This window comes from Medicago truncatula, chromosome 3 (genome assembly GCF_003473485.1).
Source record: "Medicago truncatula cultivar Jemalong A17 chromosome 3, MtrunA17r5.0-ANR, whole genome shotgun sequence".
Taxonomy (NCBI): Eukaryota; Viridiplantae; Streptophyta; class Magnoliopsida; order Fabales; family Fabaceae; genus Medicago; species Medicago truncatula.
Genome location: NC_053044.1, coordinates 50,827,780 through 50,853,209, shown reverse-complemented (window position 1 = coordinate 50,853,209; position 25,430 = coordinate 50,827,780). Strand labels below are relative to the sequence as shown.

Sequence of the window (25,430 nt, the reverse complement as noted above, 5' to 3'; positions counted from 1 at the left end):
GGTATTTCCTAAAGTTTGATTAATAGCTATTATGTCGATTTTGGATATTGGAACTTGGAAGTGTTTGTTATTTTCCCCTTAGTTTGACTCATAACTTTTGAAAACATAACTCTGTTTATTTAGAAGGAAGAGATGATTATTATTACGATCACTGTCTCCTTCAGCATACAACTATAATAAGATGATTTTAGAACAGCAAGTATCAACTTCTATGAAAATAATTGACAAATGCAACTGTCCTCTCCTTATTGTTTTCCACCGTAATATGTGAAAATTATACTGACAAAAAGTTAATTTATTATCTTGAAAATTGAAAGAATTGTGAAAATAATTCAATTGATCTATTTGCATAACTGATTTTTAAATTTGATATGGGTTTAAAGGCTGATGAAGTGGCTAAAGAAGTAAATTTATGGGCCAAAAATGAGACAAATGGTTTTATTAAAGAAATTTTTCCTCCAAGATCGGTCCACAACTTAACCAGACTCAGTACTTACAAATGCAATGCACTTTAAAGTAGCATGGGATTGGGATGATCCATTTGATATTCCGATGACTAAAGATTATGATTTCCACCTTCTAAATGGCAAATGGCAGCTCAATCAAAGTTCCCTTCATGACTAACATGAAGGATCAATTTATTAGTGTTTTCCATGATTTCAAAGTACTTCGTCTTTCTTATAGGCAAGGTGAAGATAAGCGCCATTTCTCCATGTACATTTTTCTTCCAAATGCAAAAGATGGATTGACAGATTTGGTTGAGAACATGGCTTCTAAATTTGAGTTACTAGAACACAATCTTCCAGTTATTCAAAAGAAAGTGAGAAACTTCAAAATTCCAAGATTCAAATTTTCAATTTGGCTTGAAACTTCTGATATGTTGAAGGAGTTAGGAGTGATTTTACCTTTCTCCCTCGGAGGTTTAACAAAAATGATGGACTTTCTAGCGGGTCAAAACCTTTTTGTTTCCAACATATTTCAGAAGTATTTCATTGAAGTAAATGAGAAAGGCACTAAAGTTGCTTCGGCTAGTGCTGCTGTAGTGACACTTTGCATGTGTATGGGTGATTGTCTATTAAAGAATCTTTATCCAACAATCGAGACTAATTGACCGGACAAGAAAACAATATTTGCTCCCTCTTATTAGACTTTTTGTACAGGAACAAGAATAGAGAGGAGCGAAAGATAAAAGAGAGTATTATATTGTTATATTATGTGTATATTTATGTTATAGGTGAGTTCTATCATAGAAAAAAATTCTTATGAAGGAAAAAGAGTACGACATCTAAAAAAAATTATAGTTAAGGAAAAAATGTTCAACATCATTTTCATGTGAATTACCTCGTTAAAAGTCTTGTCAGGTAAACTAAATGGTCTTCCCTATGAAGACAATAGTCTTACCAGAAAAAAAAAAAAAAAAAAAAGTATAGAAGATGTTTATTTCTCCTCATGAAGACAATTATATCTGAGACGACGAAGAGCAATCTTTTATATCAATTTCGCAAAAAAAAAAAAAAAAAAAAAAAACTTCAGAGCTACTTTGAATGAGGTGTGCAAGATTTTCGCACAAAATAATTTGTTGAATATTAATATCACCATTATTCTAAAGATCATTTGTTCAAAATAATCTTGGAGAAATATGTTTTGTTCGGTCTCCTTCAATGTATCTATATTTCAGCTGAGCAATGCATGTCGTATTATCTTCATAAACGATTGTTGTATCCATTTTTGGAAGATAATTAACAATTATTTTGCATGCGTTGAACCCAGGACCTTAATCAAACACATTCTCTACTTACCTCGTTTAGTGCTAAAAGGAGCTTAATAAATCTCCATGAAATGAATGTATCTCCACTTGCACACTAGTAACTTGCTTGTGGTCTATCATTATGAGGATCTGACAAAATACTTGCCTCTACATAAGCAATTAATCATAGTTCTGGTATTTTGAAATAAAATAAACTCATATCCATTGTATCTCAAAGGGAAGGGAGGTGAGGTGAGGAGAGAAATTTCAATTACATATATGTTTGGTTCAAAAGAGCAAGGGGGAGAGAGGGGAAATTTTGATTACATGTATGTTGGATTCGTGAGTCGTGCTGACAAATGGGCTGCCTATTCAGCCCACGTGGGCCAGCACATATAAATAGGTTGGAGCGATCTGCCTCGTTTCCTAAATAGGCCGCCAAATTTGAGCTCGGCCCAAATATTAATGAGCTATGCATGAATTTTTGAAACAACATCTGACATTTTGTTTGCCGAGCTTACTGCAATCCATCATGGTCTTCTTCTGCCCATAGAATCAGGCATTGACGAAATGGTTTGTTACTCATATTCCATGCTCTCCATTAAATTTCTCAATGAGCATGCTTCCATTTATCATGTCTATACTATTTTAACCCAAGATATTAAGGATCTCTTTTCCACAAGCAATTTCTCCGTTTATCACTGTCTCAGAGAAGGGAATCAATGTGCAGACTTTTTAGCTAAGCTCGGAGCCACCTCGAATGAAGAATTTTCTACTCATGATACTCCTCCAAGCGACCTTCTCCCTGTGATCAAGAACGACATCCAGACCAAGCATGCCCATGTAAAATACAATTCTGACGATATGATCCAAACGTATTATCGTTTTTCGTTCTTTTTTACCGTTCGACTAGTGATAATATATATATGGGGCATATCAGGTGAGAACAGTAACTTTACGTGATAATGATAAGAATAAATAGTAGCTTTTTGGATTTAAATTTAAGGGCTGAGATTAAAAGAGTGCAAATCCTCCAAACTCACGCAAAAGCTTTTTTCATTGTGCTTGTTCTTTCTTCTTCTCCTTCGTGTCTCCAGCCTTCCACCTCTTGACCCATATACTTCTCAAATCCGACAACCACCTTCTTCGTCACCCTTGCCGCCGCTTCTCTCAGTTTAATTTGATTAGCGGTGAAAAGTTTGTGTATATTTGATTTGAAACAAGTTGATTAAGGGTTGGAGTTTGACGTTGGGTAAAATTGATTAAGATTTGAAAACAAAAATTGATCATGGTTGGAGTTTGAGTTCAATGGTGGGGGCAGATCTGCCTTTGCCATCGTGGAAGAAAAGAGGAAGACGAGAGAGCGTTTCATGTGGTGTGCTAGGGTGTATATTTAGTGTTTAAATCACAACCTTTGTTTTTTAATCTAATGGCTGATAAATATTCTTATCATTCTTATATATAAATGTCATTCTCACTTTTATATATATATATATATATATATATATATATATATATAAATGCCATTCTCACTTATTAACCATTTGATTAAAATAAATGGTCAAGATTTACTTGCTCATTAAAGATACACATGTTCGCCCTCCATTCTATAAGCACGTCTTCTTCCTCTTGTTCCACTCTCTTCTTCCTGTATCGTCCAAATTTGCATACTTGCTGCTCTAAAATTAACACAAATTGGTCACTATCTTCTTGATTGTTATTTATTATCGATTCTTCCTTATCATTCTAATTGAAAAATTGCAAATTCAAATACCTAATTTTTCATTCCCCTATGGGTTGTTACTAATACCAGCGAAAAGCTTAAGAATCTTTGGTGAAAACTAATTCAACTAATGTACAATAGAAAATCATAGTAAAAGCTTCGGCAATGGTGAAATACGCTGGAGGACATTAGAGTGACAAGATCCCATATTAAAACCTAAGTGAAGTACGCTTGACGTCAAAAAGGGTATTTTTCTCTTCTCTCTGTAAAATCCAGAAATAGATCTGAATCTCTTTGTAGTACATGCAGAATAATCGGTGGAGATGGATTGGCAATTTCCGAATTACGGCTACAGTATTACAGAACCGGTGGTGATGCATGGGTGTCTCCGTGCTTAGGTTTGCAAAAATAGGTCTGAATAGAGAGGAAGTTTTAACGCGAGAGATGAGTGAATCCATTAAAATATGTTAAGATTAATTAATGGTTGTAAAAGACTAAATTGTAAATTGAAGCCATTTTTGTGGTTCAGCGAAGGGAAGAAGAACGAAGCCCAACAGTGAAGGAAGAGAGAAGAAAGGAAGGCGAAAGGAAGAGAGGTGCATACGGAACGTGTGGAGTTGCTTCAAATAAATATCAGCCGCTAGATTTGATCTAACGGTTGTGATTTAATCCTCTCACCCTCTCATTTATAAAGTCCTCTCATTTGAAATGTCATATATATATATATATATATATATATATATATATATATATATATATATATAGGGAACTTCTACGGTACACTCACAAAGTGAGATGTACCGGTACTCCTGCTTCATAATTTTATAAATTAACGATAATTTTTTATGTAATAAATAGCTATTTGTCAATATTTATATTTTATAGAACATCATTTCATTGTTTACAAGAATTATAGTAATTTTTTTTTTACATATTATCATAAAAAATAAGTGGGTGTATGTTAGCAACTCCTATAGACATTTGCTACAGCCACTTATTTTTTAGAAGGTATGTTTTAGCAAGTTATAACTAAAAAGTAGTCAAATATACGGTAAGGGGTAGCTTGCTAAAACACTCCCACATGAAAATTATCGAGTGTACCATAGAAATTGTATATATGAGAGTTTCTACGGTACATCCTTTAATTAAGGTGTACCAGTACACCTATTTCATAAATCTATAAGTTAACGATAATTTTTATGTGATAAGGAGATATTTATCGACTTTTATATTTTAGAAAATATTATCCCATAAGAAAAAACATCATTTCATTTTTTATATGAATTATACTAAAATTTTTAACATTTTATTGAAAAAAATAATCAATATTCACTATTATGAGTAATAAAAATTAAAAAAATTTGAATTTTGCTTTGCCGACACTTTTGAAAAATAAAATATAATTATTATAATTATAAATGATAGAAAATATTTTTTTCTAAAGAAAATAAATCATTAAACTATTCATTTAAATACACGGTTGTACCGGTACACTCAAAATTATCGAGTGTACCGGTACTCTTGTTGCACAAAATTTATAAATTAACGATCACTTTAATGAAATAAAAAGGTATTTGTCAATATTTATATTTTAGAAAACATTATTTCATAAGAAAAACCATCATTTCATTGTTTATAAGGATTATATTAAAAAAATTACATTTTGTCATAAAAAATAATCAATATTCATTGTTATGAGTAATAAAAATTCTTAAAAATTAAATTTTATTTCGTCGAAGCTTTTGGTAAATAAAATTTAATTATCTTAGTTGTCAATGATAGAAAATTATTATTTTTCTTCAAAAAAACAACTGATTTATTATTAATTTTACGACTTGGTGTACCGATACACCCAAATTCATTGGGTGTACCATAGAATTTGCCAGGTACACCCAACATTTTGAGTGGACCGGTACACCAAACATTAAATTAATAATTAAATTGATTATTTTTTGAAGAAAAAATAATTATTTTCTATCATTGACAATTATAATAATTAAATCTTATTTACCAAAAGCGTTAATGAAATAAAATTTACTTTTTTTGAATTTTTATTTCTCATAATGAAGAATATTGATTATTTTTTATAAGAAAATGTTAAAAATTTAATATAATTCATATAAACAATGAAATGATGTTTTTTCTCATGAGATGGTGTTTTCTAAAATATAAATAATGACAAATAACAACTTATCTCATAAAATGATCATTAATTTATAAATTTATGAAGCAGAGTATATGTACACCTCAATTTGTGAGGTGTACCGTAGAAGCTATATATATATATATATATATATATATATATATATATATATATATATATATATATATATATATATATATGTGTGTGTGTGTGTGTATATATATTTATAAGAAGGAAAGGTCTGAACAGAGGTTTTTGATTAGCTCTCTCTCCTGCGATTCCAACTACACAAACAAAAGTCGCGATTTCCGTTCTCTTGGTTCCCTTTCTGCAACTCGTTCGGGTATTTTCGATCTTCAATTTTCCTGTTCCTCTGTTGTGATTTATACTTGTTCATGTCATTTTCCCCTGATATTTCTGAACTGAAAATAAATTTGAAATTCTGAATTGCAGAAAACGGTGCGTTGCTATGGACCCATCTATAGTAAAGCTTCTCGAAGACGATGAGGATGAAACTATGCATTCCGGTGCAGATGTCGAAGCCTTCCAAGCAGCATTGAATCGAGACATTGGCGGAGATGCTTCTAATTCTCACCTTTCTGATTCTGATGCAGGTATCCTCCAATTTATACTTCTCTATCTGTTGTTGATTGATTTTATAATTTTCTGTTTGCTCGATAAATTAGTTATCATATTTTTATGAAGGAAGCAATAATTCATTCAGTCAATCATTACCAACGTGGCCAACTTCGAGCCACGACAACCAGACTGACTCTCAAAATCAGGAGCCTAAAATTGAACAACAGCAAGAGCAACCTTCTTCTGAAACGGAGCAAGGACCTATCGTGGAACCGATACAGAATGTTGCCTCACAGGATGCAAGTAATCTTAATTTATCACACAGCCAATCACAAGACGAATCTCTACAACGCCAGACTTTACCTGTTTCTCATCAACAATCTCAAACAAATGAAGTTATCAAATCTGAAAAAGAACCTGTTTTTAACAACGAGGCAATCAAAACAAATAATCCCAATGAACAATCTCAGTATGCAAAGCTGCAGCAGATGAGTAATCAACAGGCCTCGGTCAACGAACAACCTATTAGCCAAGTCAATCGTAGTAAACAGGTACCATTTGGCTTGTTGCTCCCTATATTGATTCCCCAACTTCCCAAGGACAGGGCAATGCAACTTCAAACTTTATTTAACAAATTGAAGGTGGGTTTCTCAAACCAGTTTCATATCATGTCCTTTTTCCCTCTATGCCGTGCTAAACTACTAAAGTTTGTTGTGCAAGGCTTTTTCATATTTCTAAGTTTTTCATTTTGTCAATTTCGTTGTCATTTGTCTAGAGAGATGAAATACCTAAAGAACATTTTGTACGGCTTATGAAAGGGATTGTGGGGGATCAGATGCTTAGGATAGCATTAACAAAAGTGCAACAACAGGTAGGCAGAATAGATGATTTTTCCTAAGGTGGTTAGAGATAGATTTCAACGTTATGCTAAGAACCATCCTTTTTATTGCAGACAAAAACCAATACAGGTTCTTCTGGACAGCAGCCCCCTGTAAGGATGCCAACTGTTACTTCCAGTGGAACAAAATTTAACGATCCCCATGCATTAGCACAACTGCATCAGAGAAGTATGAATGCTGCTGCAGACCATTCTCATAATGCTTCTTCAGCTATCCAAGTGAAGAGTGAGCCAACCTATTCAACTATGGACATCAGTGCTAAAAAACCTCAGGAACATGATGTTCGAGTAGTGCAATCAAATCAATTACCAACATCCAGTTCTATTGCTGTTAGTCAAGAAACTGAAAGATCTGCCGTTCACATGCAAGGCCTAAATAAGCAGCAACAACAGCATATACATTTCCCATCGACATATGGAGGCAGTGGTGGTAACTACAGCCATTTTTCCGGGACAACCACTAGTTCATCATCATCTTTCAGACCACAACCTCATCCTCATGATTCACACATAAGGCAAATTCCACATCCGAGCATTGGTCTAAATCACTTAGGTGCAGAACGTCAGAGTTCTTTCAATGATCCTAAGAGAATGCCAGGTGGATCTGTGTCGACTGTGGTAAATAATACATCATCACACCAAACTTCAAATTCTTGGCAAACATCAGCAGAACAAAATTCAGGCTTGTTTTCATCTACTTCATATGTAAAAAAGGAACCTAATGACCTTTCTATTGAGCAGCAACATAGGCATCATTTATCTAAGTTGCATGGGTTGCCTTCTGTTAATTCTGGTCAAAATGAACAGGGTAGTGGTATCAATCAAGGCACTGTAAAGGACGAGTTTTCAAGAGGTTCTTTAGCATCCACTAGCATGGCGCATACAACATCTGCTAGCTTGCTTGCGCCAAATACTGCTTCCCATTTTGCATCTCAACCAGATCCAACTGTCTCTGTAAGTTACAAACTAATTTGCATGTCTTTTGTCTAAAGAAGTAGTGCCTAAATTTTGGGGATCAAATAGTATCCAAATGTTCTTTTTTGTTTTCATGATCATGAGCATGACACACCCAAACAGTATTAATCTGCTTGAATTGTTTAAAGAAAATTTCCCCCTATGTTATAATTTTGTGAAATAGTAAGGCGTCTTTTTGAGAGATTGGGAAGCTTTGCTATTTTCACGTTCTCCTCTTCAACTTTTTTTTTCTTTTTTGTTCTTTTGATTTAGAGGATTTCTTGTTCTTGTTCTCTCTCTCTCTCTCTCTCTCTCTCTCTCTCTCTATATATATATATATATATATATATATATTCTTCAGTATCAATATTTTTCTTCTTCTTCTTATATACAGTTTGAAAGAAAACAAGTAACCAAGAACTGATTGAAACTAATCCGAAATTTTTATATTGTCAATAATCAAGAGTCAATTTATGGTACTATATTATCAGATCTAAATAGGGCTGCTAGGATTTGTAGCTTCTAACAGCATTTTCTCCCTTCATGTGGAGAGAGTATTAAAGGATAGGACTCTACTAATTTCAGTAAGTTGCTAACTGTTTTGTAACTGTCAAAACTGTATGAACACTGATTATAACTGTCAGTCTGTCACAAAACAGTTGGCAACCAACTGAAAGTTAGTTGATTCTTATTCTTTAATGGAGAGTAACAAGCCTATAATTTTGCATTAGGTTCCATTTCATGCTACTTTTTAAAGCATTTGGCTGTTACATAATATGAATTCATTCTTTTTTTTTTGTGTGTAATTTTTTCTTGAAAAACAAGCCATTGTTCTGTTTGCAAGGGCATGTTCATCACCGTTTTTAATGATATCTTAATACTTTGCTGATACTCTATTTCTTTGCCTCCTTTTCAATTTTATTAGGTTAGCTCTCAGATCCCAGCTAGCACTTCTGGTGTCATGTCAAAGACACCACTAAAAAAACCTCCTCTTGGCCAGAAGAAACCACTTGAGGCACTTGGTTCTTCACCTCCTCCTCCAAGGTGAGTCGTAGCATTTTGCTTATTCATTTTTTTTTTCTGGGTTAGTTATTGCTGTCAATTACTGATTTTGATATGCATATCTGCTTGCTATCCTACAGTAAGAAACAAAAGGTGTCTTCTCTGGAACCAAGCATTGATCAGCTTAATGATGTTACGGCTGTTAGTGGTGTTGATCTTAGGGTATGATACTTCGTCATATTGAAGAAAACCATAGTTGGGAACACATACTTTTCTGTTTTAAAATTTCAGGCTATTTTTGTGTTCTCTTTTTATAGGAGGAGGAAGAACAGTTATTTTCTGGGCCCAAGGATGACAGTCGAGTTTCAGAAGCATCTCGAAGAGTTGTCCAAGAAGAGGAGGAAAGTCTGATTTTACTGAAAGCTCCATTGCAGAGAAAATTGATTGAGATTAGTTAGTCCTATTTATGTCATTACTCTGTCCATCTGATTTTGTTTTTGCCATTCTTCAAACTTATCTAGATATGTACTTGGGCCTATATAAGCCTTATAGCTGTTGTATTTTGTCATGTTGGCAGTGACCGAGTGTGGCTTGAAAGGCATGGGTAATGATGTGGAAAGATGCTTGTCACTGGTGAGATTAACCCCATATTTCAATATTTGTTACAAGTAGGATTCCATGTAATCTTACGGCTGAAAATTAATGTTCAGTGTGTGGAGGAAAGAATGCGTGGAGTAATAAGTAACATAATTAGAATGTCAAAACAGGTCAGTTATTTTCTCTAACTGCTTGTATGAGTAGCCTTTATGTCAATATGTAAATTTTCTTAATTCCGATAATTTTCCTACCAGCGGGTTGATATTGAGAAAACAAGACATCGGACTGTTGTCACTTCAGATGTTCGACAGCAAATCATGACAATGAATAGGAAAGCAAGGGAAGAGTGGGAGAAAAAACAGGCCGAAACAGAAAAGCTCCGGAAACTAAATGATGTGGGTTCCATTTTGTCGCTTTGTGGAATTTGATTTTTGTATAGTTGATTACATAATACAGTTTTTGTCCTTGCACTTTGGCATGCATATATTTTATATTTTTGCACCACAGATTCACACGGACCTATGTGCTTATCATTTAAAACTTGTAATGCTATTTTTTGAGTATAGGTAGAGGGTAGTTCCGGAGTTGATGGTGACAAGGAGAAAGATGAGGGTCGTAATAAAGCAACAAAGGTACTGCTGTCAATTTAGATGATGCAATTCACCTTTATATATGTGGAAAGTCATGTTTTTATTGGTAATGCATTGTAGGTAAACAGGGAAGTAGATGACAAAATGAGGACAAATGCTGCAAATGTGGCAGCCCGAGCTGCTGTTGGGGGAGATGACATGCTGTCAAAGTGGCAATTGATGGCTGAGCAAGCCAGGCAGAAGCGTGAAGGGGGGACGGACACTGCATCTGGTTCTCAGCAAACTAAAGATATCAGTCGCAAATCTTCACCATCATCAGGAAGGAGCACAAAAGATAATCAAGAAAGGGAGAGAAAAGGTCCAACTTCGCTTGGGAACTCAGGTGCGTTTCTTTTTGGTTGTTTCCTGCTACTTGCAGCTGTCTACAAATTCAATGGAGTTTCTATCATTTCAGTTGTATATTCAAACTAGTTAGTCAGGCTGCATTGATTTTTATGCATATCTTAAAACAACTTATATATAATTTTTTGCTTCAAAATAAACATTAATTATGTACATGCTATTACCTAATATTCAAATTTAGTAAGTGCAATCAAAACTCTGCAAAACCCACACTTTCCTTGCATAAGAGCGGTAAAGAAAACCGAAGTCTGAATGAGAATAGGAGAGGATGGATGTACTGCCCGCCTTCGTCCAAAATCAACCAGTATATATTGAACTAACTTATAAGTTGTTTTGGAGCTCACTGGTTGATTTTGGATGAAGGCGGGCAGTAGAGAAGCCAGGAGTAGGAAGTTGGGCTCACTAATGGAAAACAGAAAAGAAAAAACAACACTGGCAGAAACTAAAAATTCAAAGATAATATTATAATGTATAACTTTTTAATAAATAATTGTTTTTTTTTCAATAAAAACTTACTACTTTTAGTTGCTTTAATATGCGCAATATTGCACATGTTAGACAAACCCTATTATAAATATCACAGCACAGTACTGAAAAGATTGGACAAATCTCAGAAGCACAGAAATCCAGTTGGAAGTAATTAACTGTATCAAACAGAAAGCAGCTTTGTAAGCAACTGTGCTTTTTTAAACACTTGCATTTGGCTAAGAAATGTAGGCAGAAAATACAACAAATCAATAAATAAAAATGCAGAATAATTTTTATCAGAACATGACATATCACACATGTGCCAGCAGGGGGTTTGTTTTTATTTTGTGTGTGTAAATTTCAATTGCAAAATAGATTCTTGAGGCAGAAAAAATTGAGGAAGATAATTGGAGTTGTGATGATCAATTGTATAAATGGAAAAGATCTAAGCTCTTGTTAATATGTTTTTTTGGCTGAAGTGGTAAATATAAATAACTAAATGTGGAATATCTTCTCAACTTTTTTTGTTTAATAACTGTTTAAGACAGTATTGTTTGTTTTCCCTCGTGTGTTCCCCGTGATCAAATTGTCTGGAGTTTTGAAAAACTGATTCTGCACGACCTAAACATGCATAAAAAGTCTTGTCAAATTCATACTTCACTAATAAAACTTTATAGCCCCATGGTCTCCAGATACAATACAATATGTGTGTGTACCCCCATGTTCTGATTACATTGTGCAACATTTTTGTTGATACTATGTCCCTGTGATCTTGTTGCCAACAGCGGCTAGGAAATTTGGGAAAAATCATTCTCATGGATCTCAAACTCGCATAGCTCGTAGCATCTCTGTGAAGGATGTAATTGCAGTCTTGGAGAGGGAACCTCAGATGTCCAAATCATCACTCTTGTATCGAATGCATGAGAGGATTCATTCTGATACTTCAACCGAATGAGGTAAAATGAAATATCTGGGTAATTTTTTCCTGTTTATATTACCATTGTGCTTTCTCTCATCTTATACTTATTGATTGATCAATGACATTATCTTATACTTATTGATTGATCAATGACATTATCTTATGCTTATTGATTGATCAATGCCATTAACTTATGCTTAATGATTGATCAATGACATTAATTGGTCACAAGTTGGAGATCGACTAAGTTTTCTTTATTAACCTGGATATTTCCAATTATATTTGGATTTGGTCCCGTTTCCAAATTAGCTTCAAAGAAACTAGCTCTTTTTTATGTCCACCCACTGCATTCTCTTGTATGCATTTCACTATAGGGTAACATGGAAATAATGAAATTAAACTGAAACTCGTCACTGAGAAAATTTGAGGTTTGAAGCTGGGAGTTATGCCCCTTGACACTGTTGCATCCCTGGCTCCATCTTAATTTCACTGTCAAAATGATAGTCATGATTGTTGCCGTATCAAATTAAGTAGCATTTACTGTTTCAATCTCCAAATGTCTGGTCGTGGTGGGTGTGTTGGATTTGCATGCTCTTTAATTGTACACCTCAAATTTCTGTAGATAACATATCGGGATGGTGATATGCATCAGGGCGTGTGTAAAAAGCTTCGACTCATTCAGTGAAAGAAGACCTGAAATTATTTGTTTTCTTTTTATGCTCCAAAAACTGCAGCATGTAACAATTGAACATTGATGTTATTGCAGGACCTGCTTTTCTGACTTTTATCTTGTAGTAATGAAGAACCGATTTCAAACTTTACTGTGTTTTGCCATGATGGACTCACTTTCTTGACCTTTTTCTTGTAGTAATGCAGGACCTGCATTCAAACTTAGAAATGTGAAATTGTCACTCACACAACTGTATTCCATATTAAACCAAAAAAATGTTTGTTTAGCATTTGTTTTGGATGTCTGAAGAAAATGTTTACGTTATTTTGCAAGACATAGATTGGAGACATTTGTAAAAAAATACTATAGAAATTGTATTGATGATTACATTAAGGGTTACAATCAGACTTCTGTGTCGATGAGAATAATTAATTAGTGCAATTAGCTAGTTTAACCAACTTTTGCATATATATAATAGTTTAAGGATTATACACAGACAGGATTTTCTTTTATAAATTCAACCAATTAGGTTTTATAATATAGACAATTATCAAGATATTTTAAAAACAGCTTAACAGTGTTATCATGGTCAAGACTCGAGTCTTATCGTTAAAGATTGGTAACAGGTATTTTAACTTTATATTTCTAAAATGATTTTTGTGACAACTAAAAGCAACTTTTAGATTTTTTTTTCTTTCAAGTTCTCAGTTATTTTGTTTTTTAACTTTTAGTAAAAACTTGTGAAAGTGATTATTTTAATAGCATTGTCGGAGAGTCTATAAGTTACAGTGTTTTCTACATTTTTGACCGAAATTTTTACATGCGCAAGATCGGCCTCATAATCTTTGTTCTATAACCAATATTCTAGCTCCTTATTAAACCAATTTAACTTAGATTAATATTTAGTTATAGATAAGAATGTATATGATAAATGTTTACGACAAAAGTGCTTAAATAAATTATATATCTAAACAAACCTAGATCATATTTGCAATAGTAAGATTCAAGCATTTATTTTTACTTCATCATCCGACAATGTCCTATGTTCATTGTTTTAAAACGAATTGCGTATAAATTATACTCCGCATGTTCCTTAATATATTTCGCTTTTGAGATTTGGATATTTTTCTGCCCATTCCCATGTTGAATGTTATTCTTTAATAATATCAATTATTTACCCACCTTTTTTCTCTCTCTTTCGGACTGTTTTATTTTATTTGTTGGTCAATAATTGTTGGATTAGGAAAAAGTAGATGGTTGAACAAAATGGCAGAGGGTGATTTGTTTTTTCGCTTTTGAAGAAATTTTGTGTTACTTTTTTACTTGTCATTTTGATGGTTTTAAGGCTATATTTTATCCACTTTACCCTTGCTTAATTATACTTTTCTTTTTCAATTTTTCCATAATGAAGTGATTGTTCTCCCAAGTAATAAATAGTTGAAAATAATTTGTGGAGATACATGCTCTCCCAAATAATTCTTTTTTTTTTGTTAAATAATCTGCTTTCACTTTAGCGCAAAAGCAAAACGTGGGGGGGAATAAACAAAAATGTTTTCACATAAAAGCTTGTTTGCATTGAAAATGTTCATTTGTTTGAGAAGTTTATGGAGATTTTGATTAGAGAGGCTTTTTAATAACAGAATTTTTTTCAAAAGCAACATGTATTAAGAAATGGAGGGAGCACCTAAAGTTTAAATAAAAATAGATAGATAGATAGAACAGACTCCCTTAGGCAATACATAAATGTGAGACAACCAAACGCCTAGCACTAAAAAATCTTTGAAATGTTGGGCTGTCACTAAAAATTGAAATTCTTCAACTATGCAACCTATCCCAGGTCCCCGACCATTCCCTACTTTGCTTTGTTGATATGGGCAAACTTGCCTTACACTAACAATAGTCCAATCAAAAACTCTATGTACATCAACAGCTAAACAGACTATGGCTCTTAAAACAAGTACACAATATTACACAGGAAGAGACTCTGGCAATGAATTTGGAGCACCACTACTACCATTGAGCACAATCACATTTCCATCGGAATCAGCATCCACTATAACAGAGTCACCCTCTTTAATCTCTCTAGCAAGCATCTTCTCAGCCATGCTGTCTTCCAAAAGTCGCATTATAGCTCTTCTTAGAGGTCTGGCACCATAACTAGGATTATAACCTTCGTCGACCACTCTCTCCCTAAATCTCTCTGTCACTGAGAGCTCAATCTCTTTGGTTTTCAGTCTCTCGAACACCTCCTTCAGCATTATATCAGCTATCTCCTTAACCTCCAGTTTTGTAAGTTGCCTGAAAACAATCATTTCATCCAGCCTATTCAAGAACTCTGGCCTAAAGTATTGCTTCAGCTCCTCGGTCACCAAGCTTTTGATTCGGTTATAACTGCTGTCCTTCTCATCATAGTCAAGGTCAAATCCTATGCGACGACCTCCTTTCTCAATCACACTGCTTCCAACATTTGATGTCATTATAAGAAGTGTGTTCTTGAAGTCGACAGTTCTTCCCTTACTATCTGTTAGCCTCCCATCTTCCAGAATTTGAAGCATCATATTGAAGACATCAGGATGGGCTTTCTCAATCTCATCAAAGAGTACAACAGTATAGGGACGGCGCCGAACTGCCTCAGTCAATTGACCACCCTCGGTATAACCAACATATCCAGGAGGTGAACCGATGAGTTTGGAGACTGTGTGCCGTTCCATAAATTCGCTCATGTCAAGCCGAATCATGGCTTCTTCAGATCCAAAGTAGTATGAGGCCAATGTTTTGGCCAACTCAGACTTCCCCACACCAGTAGGGCCAGAAAAGATGAAGCTGGCAATCGGCCGGTTAGGGTTCTTAAGTCCAACACGAGCTCGGCGGATAGCACGGCTAATGGCTTCTACTGCTTCATGCTGACCAATAACGCGTTTGTGTAAGGTCTCTTCCATCTTGAGAAGGCGATCAGATTCGTCAACTGAGACTTTATCAACAGGGATACCAGTCCAGGCGGCAACAATATGTTGTATGTCAACTTCAGTCACAAGTGCACCTACATCTCCTGCCTCACTCTCTGCCTTGCTCATCTCCTTGTTTTTTTGTATTAGTCCTGATATCTGAGCCTTAAGATCCATTTCTTTATCCCGTAGCTCTCCAGCCTACCATCAGCCCGCTGATTATTAGCCAAAAGTAAAAGAATTTGGAGATACATAATCGAAAGAACAAACCACTACAATGTCTTCAAACAAAAACTAGACTGAAGTCGCTATAGAACTTTAGTAAAGATAAAATAGCCTTAATTAGCTTAATATTATGTAATCTTGTATGAAAAAAGGTGGTTAAGTATCCTTAAAATGTTGGTTAATGTTATGCAAGCTAAATCTTAAATTATGGCCTTACCTTTTCAAATTCTTGATTGCGAACAGCTTCATCTTTCTCCTTAACTATCTGCCTAACCTCCTTTTCAAGCCCTCTTGCTTCTTCAGGTAACTGAAAGAATATAAATCCAGCCCAATTAGCTCAACAATAAACGAGACAAGAACTGCTGGTTCAAAAATGGTAGAAGAACAAACAATACCTGTGCATGTTGAAGTCGAACTCGGGAACCAGCTTCATCAATCAAATCTATAGCTTTGTCAGGCAAAAATCGATCACTGCAGAAGACATAATTATTATTAAGATAAACAGCAGGTGGAAAACAACAAGATACAGGGTACAGTTTGATTCATTCATATTCACAACTATATGAGAGTTCCAAAATAAATTTTGTAAACAATTTAAAGGCATAATGATAAATTCCAAAAGATTGACTTTGGTCAAAAAATTCCCATTTAAACATACAATAACCAAAGCCTTTTCCCACTACGCGGGATTAAACATGCAATACCAGAACTATTAAAAAAAATAAAAATTTACACAGCATAAATCAAAATTGAAATGAGGAGAGAATGTGCATAATATAAATTATGTCAAACCTGATATATTGATATGACAGCTCTGCAGCAGCTACAAGAGCATCATCGGTATAACGGAGCTTGTGGTGAATCTCATAGCGCTCTCTAAGCCCTTTCAATATTTGTATGGTTTCACTCACAGTTGGCTCTGGCACTTTAACTGGCTGGAATCTCCTCTCCAAAGCTGGATCTTTTTCAATGTGCTTCCTGTATTCATCTAGTGTTGTGGCTCCTATACACTGCATAAGTATTTAAATTTATTTACTTAAGAGATGAAAGTTGTGGCAAATTCAGCATATGCACAACCATATATATTCTTCAGTCTTCACATTTCATAGCCAGTCCAAAGTGACCATTCAGGATTTTTAATTTTTTTATACTATTGATAAAAAAAATGAACTGTTGAAAATGGGTTTAACTTCGGTGACTTTGAGTTTTGGTGACTTCATTGAAAATGTGTACACTTTTTTTTTTTCAGATAAAAATATTCCAAAGCTAATTATTGAAACATCAGCAAATATATGGTCATTGATCTGCAAGTCAAAAGTGAAATACTGCATTGTGATTTGATATACAGTTTGAAATCATTGTATTGCTGAATTATTTCCATACTACGTAAAATGCCGTGTATCTATTTTTTATATCAAGAAAATATTACCTGTAGTTCACCTCTAGCAAGAGCTGGTTTCAATATGTTTGCCGCATCAATTGCCCCTTCAGCTGCTCCTGCTCCAATGAGAGTGTGCACTTCATCAATGAAAAGTATTATTTCATCACTTTGTTTAATTTCCTCCATTAGTTTTTTCAATCTCTCCTCAAATTCTCCACGATATTTAGTTCCAGCAACAAGTAGACCCATATCCAGGGTTATAACCTAAATCATGCAGAATGAGGCTTTCATGTCAAGACGCCAAAAAATATGCTAAAATTCCATATCTAAGAACTTAAAACGGACCCAATACAGAAACTCAAAACAACAACACAATCATATGACTAAATACAACGCAAGGTGCTCCAGAACTAGTCTAACCATCTTGATGCAAGAAAGTTACTTTCCAGTCAAAATGTAGTATTGGAAGTAAATGGGCAAATATGTTGAAATCATATTAATACATTGAGCAACTTGAACATGTTTGTGGTGCTGAAAAAGAAAGAGCAAATAAACCAAACCAACAACAATTTGTAAACTAGAAATAGAAAGAAAGAAACACCAACCTGCTTTCCCTCTATGGTTTCAGGGACATCACCATTTGCAATCCGTTGGGCGAGACCTTCAGCAATAGCTGTCTTTCCGACACCAGGTTCCCCAATAAGACAAGGATTATTTTTGGTGCGACGACCCAAGATTTGAGTAACACGTTCAATTTGTGGCTGCCTACCCACAACAGGATCCAATTTTCCCTAGGATTTTGATTTTAGAGGACAAAGACGAGAGAAAATAAGCATGCTTGAACACATAATGAGACGTCATTAACAATCTGTCATTGAGAAAACTAGGATTGTAAGTTACCTCCTCTGCTAGCTTGGTCAAATTGGTGCCATACTCCTCCAAAGTTGGCATCTTGCTATTACTACTTCCAGAGCCAACAGTAGCCCCAACATTGTCAGCACCCTCACCAACCATGCGAATAACCTGTTCCCCTCAAGTGGAGCGCAAACACACAAACATAAATTAAGATGAAAGCATGTTCTTATATAATATAATATAATAAATATACATAAAAGGAAAACATAAATTAAGATGAAAGCATGTTCTTATATAATATAATAAATATACATAAAAGGAATAAATGAGAACATAATACTAGCCTGGGTGCGAATATTAGTTGGATCAGCACCCAAATTTTCAAGAACACGTGCGGCCACACCCTCACCCTCTCGAAGAAGACCCAAAAGCAGGTGCTCAGATCCGATATAATTGTGACCTAGAAATTCCAAAATGTAAGCCAAAATTTCAGCAAACGTAAACAAATACAAATATTTAACCACACTCCAAATAAAAGAAAGAGCAGAAAGCGCTGAAAGGCGGGTCAAAAAATAAACTAACAACAACTCGTAGATAATTTTAAACTCAGTTTGAATGTATTTAATTCAAATTGGTCAACCATCAGATCAATCAAAGCAACAATCAAGGCATGTTTGGAATAAATCATATAAATAACAAGTCATGAACACAATTTTCTCGTAAACAAAGTATAATTGATTTGATATGAAAAACGACATATAAAGGTATGCTATCACTTACCAAGTTGGCGAGCTTCCTCCAATGAGAGTTCCAAAACTCTCTTGGCACGCGGAGTAAACGGAATCTCAACAGCAACAAAACCGCTACCCCTTCCAATTATCTTTTCAACTTCCACGCGAGAGTCTTTCAGGTTAATTCCCATAGACTTTAGAACCTTAGCACCAATACCAGTGCCTTCACCAATAAGACCCAACAAAATTTGTTCTGTTCCGACAAAATTGTGACCAAGCCGCCTAGCTTCCTCTTGAGCCAGCATAATAACTTTGATTGCTTTCTCCGTGAAACGCTCAAACATGGCTCTAGTTACACATCTGCTACCTCTACCACCCCTTGCTCTATTAGTACCAATCTGAGTGAGCACCTTAGAATGAAAATCTTGTCTGGGTCTAAACATAGAATCCAAAGAGTTCAAAGGACGTAATCCAGAGAAACCAGACAGTCGCATTGTAGCAGTTTGTGTAGCATACATCATTCTGACAGACCTAGGTCTTGATCTCACGGATCCATTGTTGTTATTGACATGCCTTCGACCAGCCACTAGGCCGGGGACATTAATCGACTGTGCCAAAACCCTAGACATGATTCCGGAATTGTTCACTGCATTCGTTGATGAAAAAATATATCAGCAAACATGTAATTCAAATGAAATAACACACTGCCCCGTATAATTAAATGTGTACTTGCATTCTTACAATAAATGTACAGATAAATTACATTTCTTTTGAAACTTCCCACAAACGAGGGCTCAAAGTGAAAGTTAGTCAATCAGAATGCAATACAAAACTATAAGGCATATGAATGATAAATCAAATTTTTCAATTGAAGGCATATTCACTCAGCATTAATTTTACAAACAATTGAGATTAAATTGTAAAAATATTGAAGCAAAAACCTAGTGTTAAAGAACCCAGTTTCAAAGACTAATTTAACAAACCTGATAGGAAAAAGCAGTTGCAGAGACGAAAGAGGGTCGTTCGGTGAAGAAGAAGAAGAAGATGGTCGGTCGTGGGAACCGAGAAAGAAAGGTTAAGCGTGAAAGAGATTTTCCCTATAGGAATAGGATCTTTTTTTTTTTATTTTTTTTTTTAGGCTCCTATTAGGATGTGATTAACATCAACTTCTCTATGCACTTTAATTTTTTTTACACAAACATTCAATTAAATTTTTATTGATTAATTTTTAAAATATCTTTAAATTATCTATGTGGCATGAATTCATTGAATGTATATATATATTTTTTTTGACAAGAGATTGAATGTATCTATAAAATTATCTTTCATTATCAATGTATTCAAGACCCATGAACTCCCTTATCTATAACTAGAACCATAATGTCACTCAATAACTAACTATCATACCATCCCTTCAAAAAAAAAAAAAACTAACTATCATACCCTTTGTTTGGTCTGTTCATAATCAACTAACTAAGTGTCCGTAGGGAAACAGACAAGCAATTATGATTTACAATACAACAAAATCAATTCTTGAACAAAAAGTAGAGGTGTAACACACATTAATTATCTTGATTGATTTAGACATTTAGTTGTTGCAAATTCTATTGGACGTCGCGAGAGTGCCCAATAGTATTCACATGTTGTTAAAACGTCAGATACAATCATCAAAGTAAAATTTAGTTTATCTCGGTCAATTTAATCATCAAAGTAAAATTTATCAATTTAAGACATATCCACACAATATTGTAATTTATAATAGTACAGAGAAGGAAAAAAAAAAAAAAACATCTTAATTTTTCAATTGAAATTAAAAAACCTAGCGAAAAATAATTATAGAACAATTACAAAACCTAATTGAAGGACCATACAAGTGTCATCGTGAGCTTAACTCAGTTGGTAAGGACAATGCATAATATATACAAGGTTCGAGGTTCAAACATTGGCCACCACAAAAAAAAAAAAAAAAAAAAGGACCGTACAAGTATATGTGGTGTATGTTTATGTGTATATCTTGTTTGTGTAACTCCCTTCACGGACCTTGCCTTTTTTTTTTCATTAATGACAAATGTTAATGGTTGGTTTTAAGATTAATTTTTTCTCATTCGTCCGTGTTTGAACTGAAGACCTCTAACATAACCAACTATTTTTCTCAAAACTTACAAAGCCTTGGTCTCCTTAAACAACAAAATCTATTCTTTTAGTTGATATGAAATGACTTAAAAAGTAAACAACTTAAATATTGTTAAAAAAAATAGTCATTTCAATATGTAACATTGTTGTGAATTAGCTCACAACTTGCTAGAAGCAATTAACAATGAGAAACATTTTAAAAACCAATGAACATAAGTAAATGCATGTTTTATTAATCAAAGAAAAGATAAAAAATAAAAAAAATAAATAAAAAAAAAAACATAATTATCATATCATTAATTTAAAATAAAAAAATCAATTTTGAATATTAGATATATTATAGATAATTGATTTTCTTTCATTCTCCTTGTTTAATTGCCGATTAGAATTGACCTTTCTCCCCTCTTCCAAAACTCGTTCATCAATATAACCTCCCGTCCTTTACCACCTCCTCCCCCCTATTCCCCTCATTCGCCATCCACGTCCACTGGCTTATCTATCGGCATCTTTATTTGGATTTCCCTTCTTACCTTGTTTATCTTTGGGATAATCATTTGACTTTTGCCCGTATGTTATCTCAAAAGAGACAACAACAACAACTCAAAAAGAAACAACAAGAGGAAGTGGTAGAAAAAGCAGCTCAAAGATCTAACACATCCCCCCACGGCTCATCAGGAGCACGAGTGTGCGAGCGCAACTTTGCTACTTTGTGGTGTGTTGAACTTGTTTGTGCTTGTGCCTTCTTTCTCAAAACTAACAAAGCCTTGGTCTCGGTAAACAACAAAATCTATTCTTTTAGTTGATATGAAATGACTTAAAAATTAAACAACTTAGATATTGTAAAAAAAAAACTAGTCATTCAAATATTTAAAGTTGTTGTGAATTAGCTCACGACTTGTTAGAAACAATTAACAATGATAAGTGTTTTAAAAACCAATGAACATAAGTAAATGCTTGTTTTATTAATCAAAGAAAAGATTAAAAAAAACATAATTATCATATCATTAATTTATAATAAAAAAATCAATTTTAAATATTAGATATATCATAAATAACTGATGTTCTTTCATTCTCATTATTTAAATTCTGATTAGAAGTGACATTTCTCCCCTCTTCCAAAACTTGTTCATCAATATAACCTCTCGTCCTTTCACACCTCCTCCCCCCTCTTCCCCTCATCTGCCATCCACGCCCACTAGCTTATTTATCGGCATATGGATTTCCCTCCTTACCTTGTTTGTCTTTGGGGTAATCATTTGACTTTTGGCCAAATGTTATCTCAAAAAGAGACAACAACAATAACTCAAAAAGAAACAAGAAGAAGTGGTAGAAGAAGCAGCTTAAAGGTCTAACATAGCCCCACGGCTAATCAGCAGCATGAGCGTGCGAGCGTAGGTATTGCTACTTTATGGTGTGTTGGATTTGTATGTGGTCGCGTCTTCTTTATCTTTGTATTAGACTATTTTATTTATGTGTCAGTTGTTGTGTTTCTATAAGAATTCTCAGTTTGGTAGGTTTAGTATTGGTCGATTTAGGTTGTTAGTGCACCCGGTACATGCTAGTATGCATTACAAGGTTGTTCTTTTCAATGTACTTATAAGGATGATTAGATTGATAGCTGAATTATTAATTTTGATTTTGTAATGCTTCCATGGTTGTGATTTTTTATGGATAAACTATAAATTACATTATTCACCACTTTGAAATTACACGAGGAAAACCAACAACATGAATTGTTTATTTGATCTCTCGTTTGTTTTTATTCATTCTTTTATATTTTCTTCTTCTTTTTGCACAAAGACGTAAAATCAAATAAACTTTTGCAGACGCACAAGTACAAAAAATTGTTATCCATCTAAAAATTAGCATACGTTATTATTATGAAAAATTTAGTGCACCTCTAAATATTTCTACATACTATATATATGTATTACTAAAAAAATTGGTACCCCTTTATGTATATATCGCATTGCAAGTGCTCAAATTTGATATAATTAATAGACTATTACTTTTCCCACCCTGATGCCTTCTCGCGCGCCCTTCAAAAATTTCATAAATACACCTGGTCCGAATTACGTAATCCGGACCAGATTGTAAGTGTTTCCGGAATATATAATCCGGACAAATACGATATGAATATTTTGTGTCTTTCTTTGACGTTAAGGGTCTCTGTTGACCGTTATACGATCCTCGCATATGCTACCATGACACCACTAACACTCCTAAAATCTACCTAAAAAACTAAATTTTTTTTATGAAAATGTAAGAAAGGAGGGTGAAGAAGAATGAAGGAAAATGTTGAAGATCCAAGACTTTTTATAGCCTAAAACAAGTCATAGGTAATTTGGAAGTCAAGGAAAACATGTTTTTCATTCAAAACCGTCCAAAAAACGTATTAAAACTCCACTAAACGGCATAACCTTTGGTGAAACGTCACCGGCCAAAATGTTACTGAGCGTTTCCGGATTTTATAATCCGAAATGCATGAAGCTATTCCGGATTTTAAAGTCCGAACTGCATCAGAACCTTTTGTTTGGATCGTTTTCGTTGTAATTGCCTTAGAAAAAAATAGAACAAAGGTACACAACATAAATTGAAACAACATAAGACAAATAGACAGTTAAAAAAAGCCATAATAACAGAAATGATGAATCTTTTAGGAAGGTGTTTTCAAGAGGATTTCTTTGAGTTAGATCATGTTGCCTTGCCAAATGACATATTCATCTGGTAGACAGCAATATCTAACTCATAGCAACCTCTTAATATTTTTGAGTTATCTCTCTATCAAGGAGGCATTAAAGAGTATCTATATATTTTTGACAGCATGTTGATGATATTCATCATGCCGTTATATAGAGATCTATATATTTAAAACAGCATGAGAAAGATCCTCAGCACAATAATAAAAATTTGCATGGTCTCTTTGGTGTGCTTGTTTGTATTTTTGGCAGCATGCTGAGGATCTTCATCATGCAGTCAAATAAAGAGATAACTCATCTATTTGCGACCACATGAGAAAGATCCTCAGCTTAATGACAAAAATTTGCATGGTTTTCTTTGGTGTGTTTGTGTGTTTTGATGGTATTGAAGCTGAAAATCGGAGAGGATGTATTTATAGAGGTCCTTGGATTTTGTGGATCACGTAAACTCCTGGTGCAATGTGGTCCATACAAAAGAATCCTATGCTGACGTATTCCGGATTTCGATTTCCGGAACACACATACGCCCTAGGCAAATCCGGATTTCGTAATCCGAAAAGCATATCTTTGGTTATTTTATCGAATAAATGAACATATTTTATGTAAATTAAAACGTAATGAAAGTTTAAATAATATATATTATTCAAAACATAATGCAACAGCTTAATTCAACAACACATAACTAACACACAATTAAAACAACATAAAACACGTGATTAAGTAAAACATAGCACATTATCATGGATCGTCTAAACTAACTACTTCCTCCTCTGTTCCCTCCAGCAGAGCTCGGATCTCTTCGTAGTTCCTGGTCTGGTGCAAACTTTTCAGAATTTTTTCAGCAGATCTAACCCACGAAGCGTCCAACTCGATCGGTCCTCTTGTACTGTGCTGACCAAAGACAGAGAACATGGTTCGCACGTCGTCGTCGTTCTTGAGTTTCATCTGGCCGAAGCGAAGAGATCCAACTAAGTCGGACAATAGAAATCGATATTCAACTCCGACCACCCTCCTCGTGTCTTTGTGGTTGAGTTGACGGTTGATTTGATCCAGCTCATCCTTCAACCCGGAGAGGGTGACATCGTCTCGAATCCTAAACAGATGGGTGGTGTTCCACCGTTGTAGTAGACTGCCGCTAGCTTGGTGTTCAGATCAAAGACAGGGAATTCTATGTTTTTTTGTCTGATGTAGTTTAATTGTAATGAAAACAGGGACCCCCTATTTATAGAGGTATGTGGGCATTGTGGACCACAAAAATTATCAGTGCAATGTGGGACACACAAAAGAATCCAATGCTGAATAAATCCGGATTCTAAAATCCAAACCAACCCTCACCATACTCAAAGTCCCAAGTTTCCCGTTGTTCACCCCAGTATCGTATGTTTCCGGAATACACATGTATTCCGGATTATATATTTCAGATTACACTAGAAACTTTTGGCCAGTGGTCTGCACCACAAAGAAAACGTTTTTCAAACGTTTTGGGCGGTGGTCAAGTTGAAAAACGTGTTTTTACACGTATTTTGACTGTAATTATGGCCTTAAAACACGTTTTTGGTCCCTCCATCACTATAAATAGGGTTCATTTTCTCAAAAATAGTCACACCTTCTTATTTCTCCTCTTATCCTCTTCTGCAACGATGTGTTTTCATCGTTGACCTTTCATAGAAAGAGGCCTCTTTGGAAATCCATCAGGGGTCATATGATCGGTCAATAGGGAAGGGGTCAGTCTAGGTGTGAGGTTGGTTTGCCTGAGTGTCATGTTGATC

The 25,430-nt window shown here is 34.5% G+C and overlaps 3 protein-coding genes across 5 annotated transcripts; 2 read left to right on the top strand and 1 right to left on the bottom strand.

Moving 5' to 3' along the window:
• Positions 1 to 583: 583 nt before the first annotated feature.
• On the top strand, positions 584 to 1,111 carry LOC25489945 (serpin-ZXA). The gene has a single exon (XM_013606308.1). It carries the CDS (start codon positions 584 to 586, stop codon positions 1,109 to 1,111), a length of 528 nt encoding a protein of 175 aa, XP_013461762.1.
• Positions 1,112 to 5,841: 4,730 nt separating this feature from the next.
• On the top strand, positions 5,842 to 13,097 carry LOC25489943 (transcription initiation factor TFIID subunit 4b). 3 transcript variants are annotated; one of them, XM_039831793.1, is made up of 15 exons: positions 5,842 to 5,956; positions 6,067 to 6,227; positions 6,319 to 6,743; positions 6,968 to 7,063; positions 7,145 to 8,044; positions 8,970 to 9,088; positions 9,187 to 9,268; positions 9,364 to 9,499; positions 9,624 to 9,679; positions 9,757 to 9,813; positions 9,898 to 10,038; positions 10,210 to 10,275; positions 10,354 to 10,615; positions 11,889 to 12,059; positions 12,645 to 13,097. In XM_039831793.1, exons 2-14 carry the CDS (start codon positions 6,083 to 6,085, stop codon positions 12,056 to 12,058), a joined length of 2,655 nt encoding a protein of 884 aa, XP_039687727.1. In that variant the 5' UTR covers positions 5,842 to 5,956; positions 6,067 to 6,082; the 3' UTR covers position 12,059; positions 12,645 to 13,097. The 3 variants fall into 3 exon arrangements, with proteins under 3 accessions (XP_039687727.1, XP_024634193.1, XP_024634192.1); XM_024778425.2 differs by having other exon boundaries at positions 6,319 to 6,833; positions 12,789 to 13,097; XM_024778424.2 differs by having other exon boundaries at positions 6,319 to 6,833.
• Positions 13,098 to 14,377: 1,280 nt separating this feature from the next.
• On the bottom strand, positions 14,378 to 19,971 carry LOC25489942 (chaperone protein ClpC, chloroplastic). Its single transcript, XM_013606305.3, has 10 exons — positions 19,813 to 19,971; positions 18,879 to 19,475; positions 18,443 to 18,558; positions 18,144 to 18,266; positions 17,849 to 18,034; positions 17,292 to 17,507; positions 16,655 to 16,872; positions 16,258 to 16,333; positions 16,080 to 16,169; positions 14,378 to 15,838 (listed from the first exon to the last, which is right to left on the bottom strand). Exons 2-10 carry the CDS (start codon positions 19,456 to 19,458, stop codon positions 14,660 to 14,662), a joined length of 2,784 nt encoding a protein of 927 aa, XP_013461759.2. The 5' UTR covers positions 19,459 to 19,475; positions 19,813 to 19,971; the 3' UTR covers positions 14,378 to 14,659.
• Between the last annotated feature and the right edge of the window lie 5,459 nt (positions 19,972 to 25,430).

Coding starts and splice junctions, on each gene's coding strand:
- LOC25489945 (XM_013606308.1), top strand. CDS start 584: ATGGCAAATGGCAGCTCAATCAAAGTTCCCTTCATGACTAACATGAAG.
- LOC25489943 (XM_024778425.2), top strand. CDS start 6,083: ATGGACCCATCTATAGTAAAGCTTCTCGAAGACGATGAGGATGAAACT. Junction 9,814..9,897: donor TAATTAGAATGTCAAAACAG/GTCAGTTATTTT, acceptor TTTTCCTACCAG/CGGGTTGATATTGAGAAAAC. Junction 10,276..10,353: donor GTCGTAATAAAGCAACAAAG/GTACTGCTGTCA, acceptor AATGCATTGTAG/GTAAACAGGGAAGTAGATGA.
- LOC25489942 (XM_013606305.3), bottom strand. CDS start 19,458: ATGTCTAGGGTTTTGGCACAGTCGATTAATGTCCCCGGCCTAGTGGCT. Junction 18,035..18,143: donor TGACCAAGCTAGCAGAGGAG/GTAACTTACAAT, acceptor TCAAAATCCTAG/GGAAAATTGGATCCTGTTGT. Junction 17,508..17,848: donor AAACCATAGAGGGAAAGCAG/GTTGGTGTTTCT, acceptor TGCATGATTTAG/GTTATAACCCTGGATATGGG.